This window comes from Rutidosis leptorrhynchoides, chromosome 5 (assembly GCF_046630445.1).
Source record: "Rutidosis leptorrhynchoides isolate AG116_Rl617_1_P2 chromosome 5, CSIRO_AGI_Rlap_v1, whole genome shotgun sequence".
NCBI classification, from domain to species: Eukaryota; Viridiplantae; Streptophyta; class Magnoliopsida; order Asterales; family Asteraceae; genus Rutidosis; species Rutidosis leptorrhynchoides.
This window is the reverse complement of record NC_092337.1, coordinates 221991876-222011767: the sequence shown is the minus strand read 5'-3', so window position 1 is coordinate 222011767 and position 19892 is coordinate 221991876. Positions and strand designations below refer to the sequence as shown.

General features: G+C 36.1%; 1 protein-coding gene across 1 annotated transcript; it reads left to right on the top strand.

Moving 5' to 3' along the window:
• The first annotated feature begins 19263 nt into the window (after positions 1-19263).
• On the top strand, positions 19264-19674 carry LOC139849286 (uncharacterized). Its single transcript, XM_071838943.1, has one exon. The coding sequence runs from the start codon at positions 19264-19266 to the stop codon at positions 19672-19674; it is 411 nt and encodes a 136-aa protein (XP_071695044.1).
• The last annotated feature ends 218 nt before the right edge of the window (positions 19675-19892 follow it).

The following is a 19892-nucleotide window of genomic DNA, read 5'->3' as shown; positions in this document are numbered from 1 at the left end:
TGTTTAAACACATAAAGGATTGAACCTTTAGGATAACCGAATGTGTTCATGGAAGTTAAACCGACTTGGCCATGGTGTTCTTTATGCTTGACCTCTTTTTAAGGGCCTAACTAGTTTTTTAAACCCAATCATTAACAAAAGCATTGAAACACATCACGTCTCTTGGATATGGCATACCTTGTATTCTATTATGCTTAAGAAAGTTTAGACCATTGTGGAATGTTAATATGTCACCCAACCTAGTCACTCAATTAGATGAGCCGTCAAAATGTATGCTTGTAGTCAGACTACATGGGCGTCCGGAGGTAAGGGACGTTGTTGTCTATTCAGAATCTTCAAGCATAACGCATTACCCAGTGACATGTCTTATGAAAGGGGCATTAGGACCAGTGTAGTGAATACAAGGTCACTACCTATTCATGACCAGCATTCCATAATCTCGGCAAAGTAACTGACCAAACGTTAGTATACACTTGCTTTAACCTTATCTGAATTACAAATTTTATCGCAAATACTTTATTGTATATTATAAAACTAGAAAACCCAAAATTAGGTAACAAACCACTACTCCTTTACTTTAGGATTATCTTAAGCTTTAGTTATAGGTTCGATTCTACTGATATCTTAAAAATTCGACTCTAGGTCATACTTTCCTTACTCATCATAATAAGGAGTAGTACGTTTTAGGCCCCGTTAAATATAAATATAAACCTATTGCTCTCACCTCTCGATAGCTGATTATGATGTCTTGCGGCCTAACGACACCGCATAAATAAAACCGTCTATTTCGGTCTCATCAGGGTGGAACAAGTCGCCACTGCCAGGGAAATGGTATCAGACAATACTGCTTTTATCAAACCTATTCACAAGCATTTAGTGGTGTCTAAGGAACACAATTATACACGAACTTGGTTATTGGATTTTTCGAACAGTCTCCAATTATATTGGAACCAAAAAGATCCTGCCTCTGCATAGTCGGCCTAGCCACTAGGTTTGTTGAATAGTTCGTGCGAAGCTCTGTTATCGAAATACTAGGGAATCAGTAGCAAGAACCAAAAACATAATTTAACTTAGGATAGTTACCTTAGATTACCTTAGATTACCTTAGATTATCCTTAGATTACCTTCTATTACCTTAGATTAAGATCGCTTTAGTTTACTTTTAGATTAAATTAGGAACTTAGCTTATCTACCTAAACTTTAAAATAAGAGGGCATACTCAGTGTATGACAAACCCGATCTAGACTAAGGCCGTTCTTATTCATACCTAATCCAGACGCAATAATCTCTAAAGTACGCAAAGAAGAACGAATCAAGTTGAGTAGAAGAATCCTGACGGTTCAATCTGTTACGTTCAATACCTAGCTGGCCGATCAAATCCCGGATTCAATCAACAATATAGGGTTAACCAATTTCAAAGAAACAACCAGCCTTTTCGCTACCGTTACCCACCTTACCCACCCCAACAATCTCAATTGACCTACGATCAACCACTTCCACTCACTGGACCACTAGCTGAGGAAATTTCTCCAACCACTCAAATTACCAAAGTTACCAACCCTGCTCTCGGGACTGATGATCAATTGACTCAGTTCATTCAAGTTCAACAACAGCTAAATTAGAGAACCGCATCTAGACAAGACCGGACATAGATACTCATGCGAAACCAATTGGCTCTGTTCAAAAGTCTAGAAACGCAGCTCGGACAGTTATCACAATGCCTTGAAACCTGACTACAAGGAAGATGACATAGTAATACTATCTAAAATTCCCACATAGAGGAAGCTAAGCAAATGGACTCCATAATCCCAAAAGAAGAACCATGGAGAAGGTCAGCTAGGCTCAAGAACAAATCAACGTATAATCAAAAGTTGTCCACTCAAACTCCAGTTCGTGTACAGTATCCTGAAAGGCTACTAGAAGAATCTTCCAAACTTGATACCTACAGACTTGATGGAAGGTTCCTGGACACCATGTCTAATGTTCTCAACCAGAAAAGATACATATAAAGGCTACTATTTACAAAGGAAAGGATACCAGATTCCAACAAAATTCCACTGAGTGAAGAATGCTCGGCATTACTCAGAAACTCTCTACCGAAGAAACTAGGAGATACAAACCGATTCATTTTCCCGTGTTCAATCTACCAATCTGGAACCATTCATGCGCTAGCAGATTTAGGAGCAAGTATCAACCTAATTACCTACTCCCTCTACCAGAGATTAGAGTTAGGAGACTTGTCACCAACCAAAATGACAATATAACTTGTCGATCACACAATTCAATATCCTAAGGGCATATTTTAGAACGTCTTGGTGAAAGTCGACAAATTCTTGTATCCTACGGATTTTGTAGTGATGGACATTAAAGAACACCTACATACGCCAATTATATTAGGGAGACCTTTTCTGAACACGGCTAAGACTGTCATTGATGTGTACAATCAAACCTTGATTTGCGATCACATAGAGAGAGCGTTACCTTCAAAATTGACCAACCTACCGATATTTCTGGAGAGGCAGTGATGTTTGGATGTTTGTTATTTCCACCGGACGGATCACTTCCAATGATGAGTCCCCACCACCAGCCGATGATATCGAAATGGGTTTCGAATCACAGTCTGTTGACGACCCAGAAATGGAAGAAGAGGATCCCAGCAAAGAAATAGAGGAAGAGGAAGAATCTGAGGAGGAAGAAGAAATAGGAGACGTAAAAGCAACTGCGATAGTACCCTCTCTAAGCTTAGAACATCACAAAAAATTAATGAGGCTAGAGATGGAGGATCACAGTTTAATTTTTCAATTCAAAAAGAAAACTACTAAGGACATCAAAGTTAAAGATATAGAGATTGCCCTGCCAGTGTCGAAGTAAAGCACCTGAATACTGAAGAAGCCCGTTCATTGAACGAATCATCAGATGTGTTGGTTAAATGTTGGTTAATGGACTAACTGACAAAGTTAAGTATGATGCTTAACCAAAGAATATGTTTTGATGATCACACATACATATGCATAAGTGATGATCGACATCTTAACATAAAACACGCAAGGTCACTAATCCATACATGATCTTGCAAATGACCAAGTTAAACAAAACTTAAAGAATGAAAATAAAGATCAACAAAGTAGACGGTCAATGTATGATCGACCGTATACTCAGCCGTAGGAGCCTAGACTGAATTGCAACACAGTTTTGTGAAAATAAGTTGCACGGTCACCATCAGGGTCAACCGCAGTGCGACCGCAGATTTCTTTGTCACCACTTTTGATCAAATTTAGTTTGACTACTTCCCGACATCTATAATTCATGAAACCTTTCTCAACAAGCTTAGAATAGATGCCCTCTCCATACTCAATTAAGTTTTGGTCATAAAAACACTAATCTTGGTTAATTACGCTTAATTACATATTAATGTCAAATTAACCATAATTTGGCATAACACATAAGTGTTAATCAACAACTTATGATCTTAAAACTTATCTATATATCCTTAGGATGATCACCAAGTACCAACACACTTAAGCTAGTGTCACTAGAATATTAATTACAATTAAAGATGACTTAGTGACTAATTAAGGCTAAATGAAGAACAATGTTTTCAAGTGTAACTAGTAAAGACTTGTAATCCTAAAATACACTTAGATACATTTAGGATGGTCTCCAAGTCCCAACTAGATATTGCTCTTCCCTTGTTCATGTGTTAAACATTAGTGTGTGCTTACACATTAATCATGCAATATGTTATATTGCAAGTAAGCTTGCTAAAAGCTTAAACTATAGTGTTGTGAAAATATCTATATGATTGATTTTAGAATAACTGTCTCTTTCTATGTGTGAGTATTACTTGCTACTTGCTAATATGTTTAATACTCATCAATTTTCCAACTTGATTAATATGCTTGCTATGTGTTTACTAGCTAGAATACTAGGATTCAAGTAACTAGTCTACTCCAATGAATTAAGTGTAAAATGGTTCACAAATGAATAATGGTCAATAATCTATTTGGTCTTGTCTAAGTAGCACATTGTGATTACTTGTCAAAGTATGGCTTAACATTGATGTCTTTTTACACACTTAATGTTTATTTTAGAATGACATCATTCAATTAATCTCCACTAAATCTAATAATGAATATGACTTGTGATTAATTGAAAATAGGAAGTTAATGACATGTTGACTAGTCTTTAGGATTGAACCAAATGCATTAATGAGCCTAACTAAGTCTTGACCAAACTGAGATTACCCAAAATGTCAATGAAGACACTTCTTCAAGAATGTTGGGTTTACCACATTTGGAGTGTTATGTCATTTTTACTCAATAAGACCAAATCTCACACACTTAGTGCATATAGTACTTGTATAGGATGTTGGGTTTCTTTTGCAGGTGCTAGATGGAGTAAAGATTCCAAAATGTGATGTTCAAATCTGAGTCAAATGGCTATATAACGGATACACACTTTTGGACTAGAGCACTTATAGTTGAATCACAGTCGACCGTGTCTGTAACCGTGTGACAACGGCTAGTTTTTGAATCTCGCTATAAAAGGCAAGCATTGAAGAGCATTTGAAGCTGATCCTCTTGCATATTTCAAAAGCTTATTTCCAGAGATCACAAGGGCTTTAATTACTACACAAATGTGATCAAGCAAGAGAAGATTCTATGATCTTATAGATATAGAATTTGGTCATTGTAAACTTACTAATCAACATTGTTCATCTTGTGAGTTTACTTAGTGTAAAGTATGTCCTAGTATTGTCTTAGGATTATCATTGCATATTGTATAAGTCTTGTAACTTCAATTAGTAGAAGCATAGGATAGCTTAGTGATCTAATTCCTTAAAGGGACTTAGGAAGTTGATTAATCTTTTTTGAAGATTAATACTTGTCCAAGTTGAAGACAAGTTGAGCTAGGTTGGATTTGGTCTTTCAAAGGGATAGAAAAATTAGGTTTGTTGTTTACCAAAGAAGTTGAAGACTTGTAAATCGGATCTCCACTGGGTTTGGAGAAAAGTGCTTTGTGAAGCAAGAAATCCCGATTAGTGTAATCGGAGAGTAGATTAAGGTGGATTAGTTAACATCCACCCGAACCACTATAAATCCTTGTGTTTATGTTCTTTACATTACTTTGATTATCATTTTGAACATATACACCACACACATCAAGTTTGAGTTTAATTGGTTGATCATAGTTAATCAAATTTAGTGATCAATCGAAAAAGTGTTAAAAACATATTAAGTAACTATTCACCCCCCCTAGGTACTTACAATTGGTATCAGAGCGGTTGCTCAAATCATTGCTCTATAAATGTTTTTGAAAGTGTCAAAATTCGTTTTGTGCAAAAATTTGAGTCAACGATTCTCGGATCAACTCAAACTATGGGATACTTAGAAGAATTGGTGAAAGAAGCACCAATCTTTGATAAAATAGATATTGATGTGTGGAAATTAAGATTTGAGACTTATCTCAAATCCAAGGATTACTACTTGTGGTGAATAATCAAAGTAGGAGACTTTGTTCCACAAGCAAGTTCAAGACTAGTGAAGTCAACATTTCAAAACAATAAAGTTTAGAAACAATTTGATGTTATTTCACTACTTCATGAAGTTCTTTCTAATGAAGAAAGAATGAAGATAATTTCATGTAAAAGTGCAAAGGAATGTTGGGATTCACTATGCTCTCAAGTCTAGGAGTTTAAAGGATAAAAGGGTAAGAGAGAATTTGAAGAAGCTTGGAGATCTTCAAGAAAAGGGTTTGGATGAAAATGAAGATTTTTGCCTCATGTGTTCTTGGAATGATTTAAATCAAGATGGTCAAAGTGAAGAAGAGGTTGAATCTCCCTTCAAAGAAGATGATGTCTCAAGCATGGATTTCAATGAGGTACATGTATTCTATCCTTCTAATTATGAAGAATTGCTAGATGATTACAAGACTATTAAGTTTCTATCGTGACAAAGTAACACTTTTAGAAAAAGAATTACACAAAGTTTAGGCAACTTAACAAAGTTTTAATTGATGAAAACAACACTTTGAAAAGAAATCTTGAAAAGACGACTATTTATGATTCATCAAAAGATAAACTTGAAATGAGTTTGTGTCACGACTCTAGCAAATACAAATCATGTAATCAAAGTCCATTGTCTATTATTAGGAGAATTGAGAACATGGGAAAAATGGGCCAAACTAGCAATTCAATGGAAGGGATAAGTCAAGGATTGGGTAACCTTAAAATCAATCAAAACCAATGATCAAAATGCTAATGAGAATAACCTTTTCAAAAGACTTTGAATTAATGAAAGGTTTTTCATACAAATGTAAAATTGTTTTGAAAATGATTTTAAAAGGATTGTTGAAGGAAGTCTACTAGTATTAGGATTGTGTGTTTGAATGATGCTATGAATTGCATGCTAAATACAAGTTGATGCGATTTGTGTATACTATGTGTATAATTGAATATATATATATATATATATATATATATATATATATATATATATATATATATATATATATATATATATATATATATATATATATATATATATATACGTGTCATTGATGATGAAACATCGGGAGGATGTGATCATTCAATGTTAGGAAAAAAACTTGTCCTCAAGTATTCTATAGAACCTTAGAATCGTCGAAACGTGCTCAAGAGAAGAAGAAGTGAAGAAATTCGTCATCAGGAGATCCACGGTTGCATCACGGCTGATCGCAGACTCGACCATAGAAACCTGTTTCAAACGTCTGGAAATTTCTCTCACGGCCAATACCACGGTCGACCGTGCTTCGATCGTGCGTGGTCTGATTCTATTTTAAATCTAATAAAACCCTCACTTTTCATCTCATTGAATGCAGTTTTTACACAATATCATACAAGCATGGACTCCAAATCTCGTCCTTATTTAAGTATGCGACAGCGGAAGCTCTTAATAATCACCTGAGAATAAACATGCTTAAAACGTCAACAAAAATGTTGGTGAGTTATAGGTTTAACCTATATATATCAAAGCGTAACAATAGACCACAAGATTTCATATTTCAATACACATCCCATACATAGAGATAAAAATCATTCATATGGTGAACACCTGGTAACCGACATTAACAAGATGCATATATAAGAATATCCCCATCATTCCGGGACACCCTTCGGATATGATATAAATTTCGAAGTACTAAAGCATCCGGTACTTTGGATGGGGTTTGTTAGGCCCAATAGATCTATCTTTAGGATTCGCGTCAATTAGGGTGTCTGTTCCCTAATTCTTAGATTACCAGACTTAATAAAAAGGGGCATATTCGATTTCGATAATTCAACCATAGAATGTAGTTGCACGTACTTGTGTCTATTTTGTAAATCATTTATAAAACCTGCATGTATTCTCATCCCAAAAATATTAGATTTTAAAAGTGGGACTATAACTCACTTTTACAGATTTTTACTTCGTCGGGAAGTAAGACTTGGCCACTGGTTGATTCACGAACCTATAACAATATATACATATATATCAAAGTATGTTCAAAATATATTTACAACACTTAAATATATTTTGATGTTTTAAGTTTATTAAGTCAGCTGTCCTCATTAGTAACCTACAACTAGTTGTCCACAGTTAGATGTACAGAAATAAATCGATAAATATTATCTTGAATCAATCCACGACCCAGTGTATACGTATCTCAGTATTGATCACAACTCAAACTATATATATTTTGGAATCAACCTCAACCCTGTATAGCTAACTCCAACATTCACATATAGAGTGTCTGTGGTTGTTTCAAAATATATATAGATGTGTCGACATGATAGGTCGAAATATTGTATACGTGTCTATGGTATCTCAAGATTACATAATATACAATACAAGTTGATTAAGTTATGGTTGGAATAGATTTGTTACCAATTTTCACGTAGCTAAAATGAGAAAAATTATCCAATCTTGTTTTACCCATAACTTCTTCATTTTAAATCCGTTTTGAGTGAATCAAATTGCTATGGTTTCATATTGAACTCTATTTTATGAATCTAAACAGAAAAAGTATAGGTTTATAGTCGGAAAAATAAGTTACAAGTCGTTTTTGTAAAGGTAGTCATTTCAGTCGAAAGAACGACGTCTAGATGACCATTTTAGAAAACATACTTCCACTTTGAGTTTAACCATAATTTTTGGATATAGTTTCATGTTCATAATAAAAATCATTTTCTCAGAATAACAACTTTTAAATCAAAGTTTATCATAGTTTTTAATTAACTAACCCAAAACAGCCCGCGGTGTTACTACGACGGCGTAAATCCGGTTTTACGATGTTTTTCGTGTTTCCAGGTTTTAAATCATTAAGTTAGCATATCATATAGATATAGAACATGTGTTTAGTTGATTTTAAAAGTCAAGTTAGAAAAATTAACTTTTGTTTGCGAACAAGTTTAGAATTAACTAAACTATGTTCTAGTGATTACAAGTTTAAACCTTCGAATAAGATAGCTTTATATGTATGAATCGAATGATGTTATGAACATCATTACTACCTTAAGTTCCTTGGATAAACCTACTGGAAAAGAGAAAAATGGATCTAGCTTCAACGGATCCTTGGATGGCTCGAAGTTCTTGAAGCAGAATCATGACAAGAAAACAAGTTCAAGTAAGATCATCACTTGAAATAAGATTATTATAGTTATAGAAATTGAACCAAAGTTTAAATATGATTATTACCTTGTATTAGAATGATAACCTACTGTAAGAAACAAAGATTTCTTGAGGTTGGATGATCACCTTACAAGATTGGAAGTGAGCTAGCAAACTTGAAAGTATTCTTGATTTTATGTAACTAGAACTTGTAGAATATATGAAGAACACTTAGAACTTGAAGATAGAACTTGAGAGAGATCAATTAGATGAAAAAAATTGAAGAATGAAAGTGTTTGTAGGTGTTTTTGGTCGGTGGTGTATGGATTAGATATAAAGGATATGTAATTTTGTTTTCATGTAAATAAGTCATGAATGATTACTCATATTTTTGTAATTTTATGAGATATTTCATGCTAGTTGCCAAATGATGGTTCCCACATGTGTTAGGTGACTCACATGGGCTGCTAAGAGCTGATCATTAGAGTGTATATACTAATAGTACATACATCTAAAAGCTGTGTATTGTACGAGTACGAATACGGGTGCATACGAGTAGAATTGTTGATGAAACTAAACGAGGATGTAATTGTAAGCATTTTTGTTAAGTAGAAGTATTTTGATAAGTGTATTGAAGTCTTTCAAAAGTGTATAAATACATATTAAAACACTACATGTATATACATTTTAACTGAGTCGTTAAGTCATCGTTAGTCGTTACATGTAAGTGTTGTTTTTAAACCTTTAGGTTAACGATCTTGTTAAATGTTGTTAACCCAATGTTTATAATATCAATTGAGATTTTAAATTATTATATTATCATGATATTATCATGTATGAATATCTCTTAATATGATATATATACATTAAATGTCTTTACAACGATAATCGTTACATATATGTCTCGTTTAAAAATCATTAAGTTAGTAGTCTTGTTTTTACATATGTAGTTCATTGTTAATATACTTAATGATATGTTTACTTATCATAGTATCATGTTAACTATATATATATCCATATATATGTCATCATATAGTTTTTACAAGTTTTAACGTTCGTGAATCACCGGTCAACTTGGGTGGTCAATTGTCTATATGAAACATATTTCAATTAATCAAGTCTTAACAAGTTTGATTGCTTAACATGTTGGAAACATTTAATCATGTAAATATCAATCTCAATTAATATATATAAACATGGAAAAGTTCGGGTCACTACACTCTGCACGGCTTAGGAGATCGACCGCATAAAGAAGAACACGCATTCCTTCCATCTCAATTCCTACTTTCGGTATGATTAATCCGTGCTTTCCTAGCATTCAATTGTGTTTGTATGATGAACTAATGTTGTGAAGAAACCCTAAATAGAGTGTACCAAAACTCAAATTAATGCAAACAATCAAAATTGTTCTTGAGAACAACTTAGAAACAATTGTAACGATGCATATCTATGCACTAATTTAACTTTGGACAATTCTAAGGTTCATTATACATCTAGGTTAGATTTTCATAGAATCATTGTTCATACGATATAAATAACATTGTTGCAAATTGAGTGTGATAATGTTAGATGTCAAAACATGTGTTGATGATGATCTTAAAAGTCTAGAACACATATGAACTTTGTGAAAGTCATAATCTAGTTGCAAACTCATTGACACTAATGAAGAGTGAAAATGTGAAGAACATTAACATCAAAATATCTAAGTATTGAAGTTTGCAAAACTTGTTGCCTACAATTGAATTATACATATACTTTGAATTAATTTAAAGTATCATTATGTAGGAAATGGCAAAAGGAAAGGGAAAGAATGTTGTCACAAAAATAAAAGACTTATACGATCCACCATCGGATCCTGAAGAAAGAATTGCTTACAACATTGAATTTCTTTCAGGTAGAAAAATTGCTGAAGGAAGAAGAGTTGCTCACGCTCAAATGCATGGACTCATAAGGCAATTTGAGAAACTCAAATGGAAATCCTTTCTTACTCTGAACGGTCCTATTTATCCTTCACTCATTCGAGAATTCTACGCAAACTTCAACTTCGTGAATGATGAGGTATTCTTCAATCTTCTGGGCATTAATTACCGTTATCCACTTAAGGATTTTAGGATTATGCTGGATGTTCCCACCGATGGTGAAAAATTCTATAATAGGCAACACGGTCTATCAAATCTTCCTGACTTCATTTCAGACAAAACTCCTCTGATTGATACGTTCTGTAAGGATGATGCCCTTAGAGCTGAAATTAAGAAATTTGGTGTGCAAGGAAAACATCTTCGTCATGAGTATGACATCTGGAACAAAATCATCATTCACAATATCTATTGCAAATCCGGTAATCACTCAAATGTACATGCCACTCAATTCGCTCTAATGTGGTGTTTAGAAAATGACATCAAAGTAAATACGGCCTATCTCATGGCATTAAGGATGAATGGAATTATCACAGAAACCACTCGTGCATTGCCCTACGAATTGCATCTCAATAAAGTGTTTGAATATCTGGATGTCACAAGTGATGACTCTCGTCAACCCACTCTTGCCATATTTGCATGACCAAAGATTTCAGAAGTAACCACCCACAAATGAAAAAGAACGACCGGTGAAGCAGGAACCAGTAGAGAAGACACTGTGATTCCTGACAGCGAAGATGAAGAGGCTGATGAACGAATTCAAGAGTTAAGGATGATGGCAAAGATGGACAAAATCTACCATAAACAAATCAAGAACCTCAAGAAGGAGTCAAAGATTGTGAAGATGATGAAGGGGGTAATAAGGAAGTTGACATGCGGGACAAGTGATATAGAGGTTGACAACTCGAGTGCGTCAACCTAGAAATCTTTGAAGTAGCTTGATTATTTTGTAGAATGTGTAAGACTATTATGTTGTGATTCTATGGTTGAATGTTGACATGATGCTTTTGAATATTGGAATGTCTTAATTTGTTTAAAACAACTTGCTCAAAGGAAAATAAGATGTTAACAACTTAATAGTGCGTTGCAGACAAAATGCGGTCGTAGTCACGGCTGCCCCTGATCTTGACCGCAGATTTCAATGTAAGTTTCATTAAATGCACACCAATAGCAAATCAATATCACTATCCTACAAACAATATCTAAATGTAATCAAATTTAACTTCAACTTTAAATTTCTTGAACAAAATAATTACTCAAAATGGATAGGAAAGCCTTCACTCAAGATTCATTAAATTGAGAAATCTCAAAGAACATCTTGCACCTCAAAGAACATCTTGCACCTCAAAGAAATGAGTTCTTCAAAACCCTTTCTCTTTTCAAACTCCAAACATCACTCAAATCTCAAAATGTCAAAAGTTCTCAACAAACATCCATGTGATGAAAAGAAAAACACTTAAGATGACTCAAGACACATCCAAGAAGAACATGAAGTGTTCTATGATTATCCTAATCTTCAAAGAGAGTTTGACAAAATTGGATGGGGATCATTTCTCTCACTCAAAACCTACACATTTCCTTCATTTGTCAAACAATTCTACTCAAAGTTTGAATTTACCTCTGACCGAAAGGTAAAATTCACTTTGTTTGATCAAGACCATGTGATGACACTCAAGCGGTTCGACTACATCCTTAGAGTGCCAACAAAAGGAGCTGAGTTTCATGATACTAAGAATCATATACAACTTCTTCCCAAGTTCATTCCAAGAAGAGCACTAACCTCACTCTTCATTGATCCTGAACTAAAGCTAAGTACTTGTAACAACCCAACCCGTTATACAATCGAACACGCGAAATAAAATTTTTTTTATTGCAGTACAGTGCGCGGCATGCAGCACCTTAGGGTACACGGAGCGCACAATGTGTGTCAGCCTGCTGTCTAAAATTTCCATTTTTCGATTAAAGATCTCCCACTTCCCGACACTTTTAGACGAAACGCTTTTCACAACGTATTCTAATATGAAAAACTCACACGATTCAATAATAAAAGGAGTTTTACGACACCGGGCCCACATATGCCCAAATTACGAGTTTCGTACAAAATACAAGTTTCAACCGAATTAGTTTAAATTCCAAACGACACTAGAGCATGATGTTTGGGGGTTAAACTACCCAAATCTCAGTCAAACTTCTAAAGCTATCACATCCAAAAGCATCCCCTATCAAAACAAAGCGGGATCACTAATCCAAACGCACGCCCTTACCCTTGTCCACGCCAGAGCCTATAAAAAGGTAAACAACGAGAGGGTAAGCTAAAGCTTAGTGAATGCAATAATTATGCATATACATATATAACCTACTTACTTGCAATCACTTACACAATACCACATACAAGCTAGCAATTTAACAACTATGCAAACATTATGCATAAACTAAAATCCGCAATTCATAATAAGCTAGCGACACCAAAAGCATATAGTTTAAAATTAAATATGCTAATACAAAATTCACATAACCATGGTTAACCAATCGTACAAGGGAACGGTACTCGCTAGAGACCGTCGGCGTTCATAACTTCCATTAGTATAAATACGCCACGTAATCACTAATCCCCCGGGTGATGTCTTAAACACCGCGACTAACTTACCCCCATGACAATGTGGTGTCTTGAACATCGCGACAATTCCACATGTCAATCAACCAAATGAGTGGTGTCTTGAACACCGCGACAATTCCACTCCCATGACAATGTGTTGTCTTAAACACCGCGACTTTTCCACATGTCAATCAAATTAATGAGTGGTGTCTCGAACACCGCGACAATTCCACTCACATGACAATGTGTTGTCTTAAACAACGCGACTATTCCCCATGTTAATCAAATCAATGAGTGGTGTCTTGAACACCGCAACAATTCCACTTGTTACATAGAATGTGGGGTCTAGAACACCGCGACAATTCCACATTCCACGCTACACAAATAAATACATTATATACGTACATGCATAATTATTTCACTCACCTTACGCCTTCGGTGAGTTGATAAACCAAGCTCGTAACTTCAAAATAACGTACCTATTACATTATGCACATATATCAATCATACATTCAAGTTGGTCAACCAACTTATTCGCCATCCAAATGCCATTTGGCCTATAGTGCAAACGTGACTTATTGCACCATTCATTCTAACACTAGGTCAGGATTATGTCAAACCCTTACCAACAATTTGATTATGGTCTTAATACACCTTTTAACACAAAGTTATCTCATTTTCGCACCAATTAACCCACTTAGTTCATCAAAGACTCATTTGACCCATTTCAAGGTTAATACACTCATTTGGGTCACTATCATACCCATATACACACATTCACTTTAACCACTAAGTGTGCTAGCAATTTACTAACATTTAAGACCCATTTACACAAATTAACATTTCTAAAACCCTAGGTTAGTCATCTTTGAGTCCTTATGACTCAACCTTACCTAAGAACACCCAAGATCGCCAAATATGGGTTTTATGTTCATCACTAACCCAAACCCTAACCCTTATATAAATTAAAGTAAGGAAATCAAAGTTAGGACATACCGCCACAATCAACACGTAGCTAAACGCTAGATGAACAACTTTAATACTTGAGCCTTAACCCGAATCAAGCTTCTTCCTCCTTGATTTAAGCTTTCTCTCTTAAAGGGTTTCTCACTCTAGGAATTGAATTGGAGAGATGATGTGGTAGATGATAAAGTTAAGTGTGTTTTAACCACCACTAATCTGGCCTTTAAAGCCCCAACTCGTCCTCATGTGAAAAGACGACAATACCCTTCATTTAGCTTTTATTTAAAAAGCAGAAAACTGTGCCCAGGAGAAGTGCGCCACGCTCACCCTTAAGTGTGCGTGGTGCGCACATGTGTCTGGACCGCTTCTGACCTCTGTTTAAATACCCAGTGATACCCACACTCTATGCACCATATTTACACTATTGTATCATAATAATTTGGGTCTTACAGTACTCTATGTCAAAAAGGTATCTTTGACAGCGACATTCGAGCGGAATATGGGACATGTAAAATAATCATAAGTCACAACATCTTCTTCAGAAAAGAAAGTGACGATCAAATGTCCATGACGGAACTTGGACTCATGTGGTGCCTAACCAAGTTTATACCAGTCAATCTTGCCATTATAATGGCTTCAAGGATGCAAGATCTCAAACAAGATCTTATGCATCCTTATCTCTATGGTCATCGTTTGACACTCCTGTTCAACATCTCAACATCTTGACCTTTACATCCTCTTCTGGAAACAAATGTATCATCACTCATGCGTAATTCCATTAAATGTTACTTTCAAGCATCTTAGGCTCAAAGATTTGTTGTATTTTCAATGCATATTTCCATGTATGCATAACTATGTTTTGTGTTTGCCATGAATAAAATGTGTGCCTGTTATGTTTCTTTTAATTAATATTTTCCATAATGCACAATTTAAGGGGGAGTTTTGCTCTAAGGGCGAGCATAGTTCTAGGGGGAGCTAACCTTTTTGCTTCGACAAAAGGGAGAGAAATATAGATACAAGTGATTGTTAACACTTGTGTATTTATAGCAAAATATCCCTCATCACTTGTATGTTTGTCATCATCAAAAAGGGGGAATGTTGGTTGAATGTTGGTTAATTGTAACATCCCGTTTTCCCCGAATATGACTTAAGGTGCGCATCTAACTCCGTGTACGTTTAATATTGTAGCTATGTTCGAGTTTGTATGGTTCAAATATTGAAAATATTGGAAAATGGTTTGATCAGGCCTTCTGTCACGTCTGAAGGTGTCCCATCGCGTCCTGGTGTGTCGTGATACGTGACAAAGTGGGCTGGGACGCGACAGCTCTAGAATTCCAGTTCTGTCAAGGTTATCGCGTTTGAATTGTGTTTATCGCGTTTGGTTGTCGCGAGACGCGACACTGTGTCGCGAAACGCGACAAATGTCACTGTTTGACAATTTTAGCCTTTTTAATTGGAATCTTTTAGGGGTGTTTAGGTCTTTTCACCCATGGCCGGTTTTTGAGACTTTATGGCTGGTTCAACCTCATCTCCTCTTCATTTTATTTCTTTTCCATTTAATTAAAAACAAATCTAGAGAGAGAGTGAAGTTTTAAGAGTGAGAAAGCTTATTTTGGTGAAGAAGAAGGTTGAATCTTGCCCGAACCCAAGTGTTAAAGTTGTTCCTTGCGTCTCTAGCTACACTTTGATAGTTTTGGTATGTCTTAACTCTATGATTTGAGTTTTATTTAGTTTAAGCTAGGGTTTGGTTCATGTGGAACATTGTGTAACCCATTTGAGGGTTAAATGGGTGGGTTTTGGGTTAGATCGATGAAAGTAAACCCCTAATGGCCATAATCTAGAGTTTTGGTCAAATGAAATGAGATTTGTAAGTGTAAATTGTGTTGTTAAGCATTAAAACACTTGATTAATGTTGAAGGAATTGTAAATGGGTCATGTTTGACTAAGTTGAATGTGTAAATGTTAAAATGGGTCAAAAGAGTAATGTTGACCTAGTTCGGGTGAATTGGGTATGAAATTACCCTAAGTTATGTTAGTTGAGGTTAGTAGACTTTAAATCACTAGCCTTAGTGATTTAATATGAGACATTGCCATTTATGGACGGTTTTGGTGTAGTTGAGTCATTTAATGCAAATTGGGTCATTAAATGCTCAAGTGTAAGTATTGTGGTTAACTCCACTAGTTGTGTAATTGAATGTGTACTTAATGAATTAGGTACATTGCTTTGAAGTTCGAAAGTGCATAATCATCATCCTTGTATTAAGGTGAGTGGAATAATTATGCGTGTACGTATATAATGTATTTATTTGTGTAGTATGAATGTGGCATTGTCGCGGTATTCAAGACAACACATTCTACGTAACGAGTAGTATTGTCGCGGTGTTCAAGACACTACTCATTATTTGATTGACATGTGGTATTGTCGCGATGTTTAAGATACCACATTGTCATGGGAGTGAATGCCGCGGTGTTTAAGGCACCACTCATTGTTTGGATTGACATGTGGAATCGTCGCGGTGTTCAAGACGCCACATTGTCATGGGGGTGAGTTAGTCGCGGTGTTCAAGACATCACCCGGGGGATTAGTGATTACGCGGTGTTTAAGTAACACTAATGGATGTTATGAACTCCGACAGTCTTTTACGAGTACCGTTCCCATGTACGATTGGTTAACCATGGTTGTGTGAATTCGTATCTAGCATAATTGAATTGTGAACTACATGCTATTGTTGTTGCTAGCTTCTTATGAATTGTGGATAGTAGTTTATGCATGATGTTTGCATAGTTATCGAATTACTAGCTTGTATGCAGTATGGTAAGTGATTGCAAGTAAGTAGGTTATATATGAACATGTATAATTGTTGCATTCACTAAGCGTTAGCTTACCCCTCTCGTTGTTTATCTTTTTAGATGCAGGTACGGATAGGGGAAAAGGGGTTGTTGGGCACTAGGTGTCCTTTGATGATGTTTCGTTGGAGCTTTTGGAAGTTGACCTAACGTTTTGGGTAGTTTCGTCCCAAACCATGCTCGAAGTGTCGTTTGGATTATAAACTATCATTTGTAGTGGGTCGAACATTTAAGTGGTTAAACTTAATTAATGGCCTTCGTGCCTTGTAAACATTTAAGTTGTGGTACGTTTTAAATGGAACTCGTGGAATGGTTTACATATTTAATTGGCGCATAAATGTGTATTATAAAAAAAAATTATCGTATGGAATACGGGTTGGGTTGTTTCATTAATGGACTAACTGACAAAGTTAAGTATGATGCTTAACCAAAGAATATATTTTGATGATGACACATACATATGCATAAGTGATTATCGACATCTTAACATAAAACAAGAAATGTCACTAATCCATACTTGATCTTGGAAATGACCAAGTCAAACAAAACTTAAAGAATGGAAAAAAAGATCAGAAAAGTACACGGTCAAAGTACGGTCGACCGTATACTCAGCCGTAGAAGCCCAGACTGAACTGCAATGCAGTTTTGTGAAAACAAGTTGCACGGTCACCACCACGATCAACCGCAGTGCGACCGCATATTTCTCTGTCACCATTTTTGATCAAATTTAGTTTGACTACTTCTCGACATCTATAATTCATGAAACCTTTCTCAACACGCTTAGAATAGATGCCCACTCCATACTCAATTGAGTTTTGGTCATAAAAACACTAATCTTGGTTAATTACGCTTAATTACATCTTAATGTCAAATTAACCATGATTAGGCATAACACATAAGTGTTAATCAACAACTTGTGATCTTAAAACTTATCTAGATATCCTTAGGATGATCACCAAGTACCAACACACTTAAGCTAGATATCCTTAGGACCCCACCAAGATCAAAGCCATTAGTAAATGGGAGATACCAGAAACCTCGACCCAGTTCCAAAAAATTCTAGGACTTGCAAGCTGTTACAGACGATTCATTCAAGATTTTTCCAGGATAGCTTGACTCCTGAATGCACTGAAACATAAGGGTAAGAAGTATGCGTGATTACCAGAGCAAGAGTCTGCGTTCCAGTTAATGAAGCAGAAGCTGACCACTGCACCTGAAGGAAACGAAGGTTTTGTGAATTATTGTGACGCTTCGCGACAAGGCTTTGGATGTGTGCTGATGCAAAACACGAAGGTTATCGCCTACTCCTTACGACAACTAAAGACCCACGAGCATAACTACATAACTCACAGTGGTTTTTGCACTTAAGATGTGGAGACATTATCTATATGGAACCAAGTGCACGGTGTACACCGACCACAAGAGTCTCCAACATATCTTCAGTCAGAATCAATTAAACATAAGATAACGTCGTTGGGTTGAATTGCTAAATGACTATGACTGTGATATACGCTATCACCCCGGAAAGGAGAATGTAGTAGCTGATGCCCTTAGTCGAAAGGAGAGAACTCCACCTCTTAGAGTTCAGGCATTAAATCGGACTATTCGCACGAACCTCACCAACCAAATCCGGGAGGCTCAGTTAGGAGCTCTGAAGGAAGAGAATATTCTGAACGAGATGCTTAGAGGACTATAGAAGCAATTTGAAGTTAGGGAAAATGGAACCCGACATTTTGCTGAAAGAATTTGGGTGCCACGATTTGGTGACCTAAGGAAGATGGTTCTCGATGAAGCACATAAGACCAGATATTCGATTCATCCGGGAACGGGAAAGATGTTTCATGACCTCAAAGAAAGTTACTGGTTGCCTAACATGAAAGCTAATATTGCTACATATGTTGGAAAGTGCTTGACTTGCTCCAAAGTCAAAGTCGAGCAACAGAAGCCATCAGGATTGCTGCAACAATCGAAGATTCCCGATTGGAAGTGGGAGTACATTACCATGGATTTTAACACAAAACTTCTGAAGACCGTGAGCAGTTATGATACGATTTGGGTTATCGTTGACCGTCTCACAAAATCCGCACACTTTCTACTGATGAAGGAAACCGACAAGCTTGAGAAGTTAGCTCGATTATTTTTAAAGGTGATTGTATCGAGACATGGAGTTCCAGTGTCCATCATCTCATATCGAGATAGTCATTTCACGTCTAGATTCTGGCAATCGTTGTAAGAGGCACTGGGAACGCGACTGAATATGAGTATCGCCTATCACTCGCAGACGGATGGTCAGAGTGAGAGGACCATTTAGACTATGGAAGACATGTTTCGTGCATGTGAGATTGATTTCGGAAATGGCTGGGATAAATATCTATCTCCTGCGGAATTTTCCTACAACAACAGTTACCATTCAAGCATTGACGCTGCACCATTTGAGGCGCTTTATGGAAGGAAGTTTAGATCTCCAATATGTTGGAATGAGCTGGGAGATAGACAGATCACTGTTCCGAAAATCATTCACGAAACTACCGAGAAAATCGTTCAGATCAAGGACAGATTGAAAACGGAATGGAGTCGACAGAAGAGTTACGTCGATAATAGAAGGAAATTGTTGGAGTTTGCAGTCGGTGACAAGGTAATGCTGAAGGTATCACCATGGAAAAGCGTACTATGGTTTGGTAAGAGAGGGAAGCTGAACCCGAGATATGTGGGTCCATTCGAATAACAGAACGAATTGGACCGGTGGCCTATCGGTTGGATCTGCCACAACAACTTAGCGAAGTACATGACACTTTCTACGTATCGAATCTGAAGAAATGTTTAGCTGACGAAGATCTCACCATTCCTCTAGAGGAGATACAAATTGATGACAAGCTGCACTTTATCAAAGAACCTTTAGAGATTATGGATTGTGAGGTCAAACATTTAAAGCAGAGCAACATT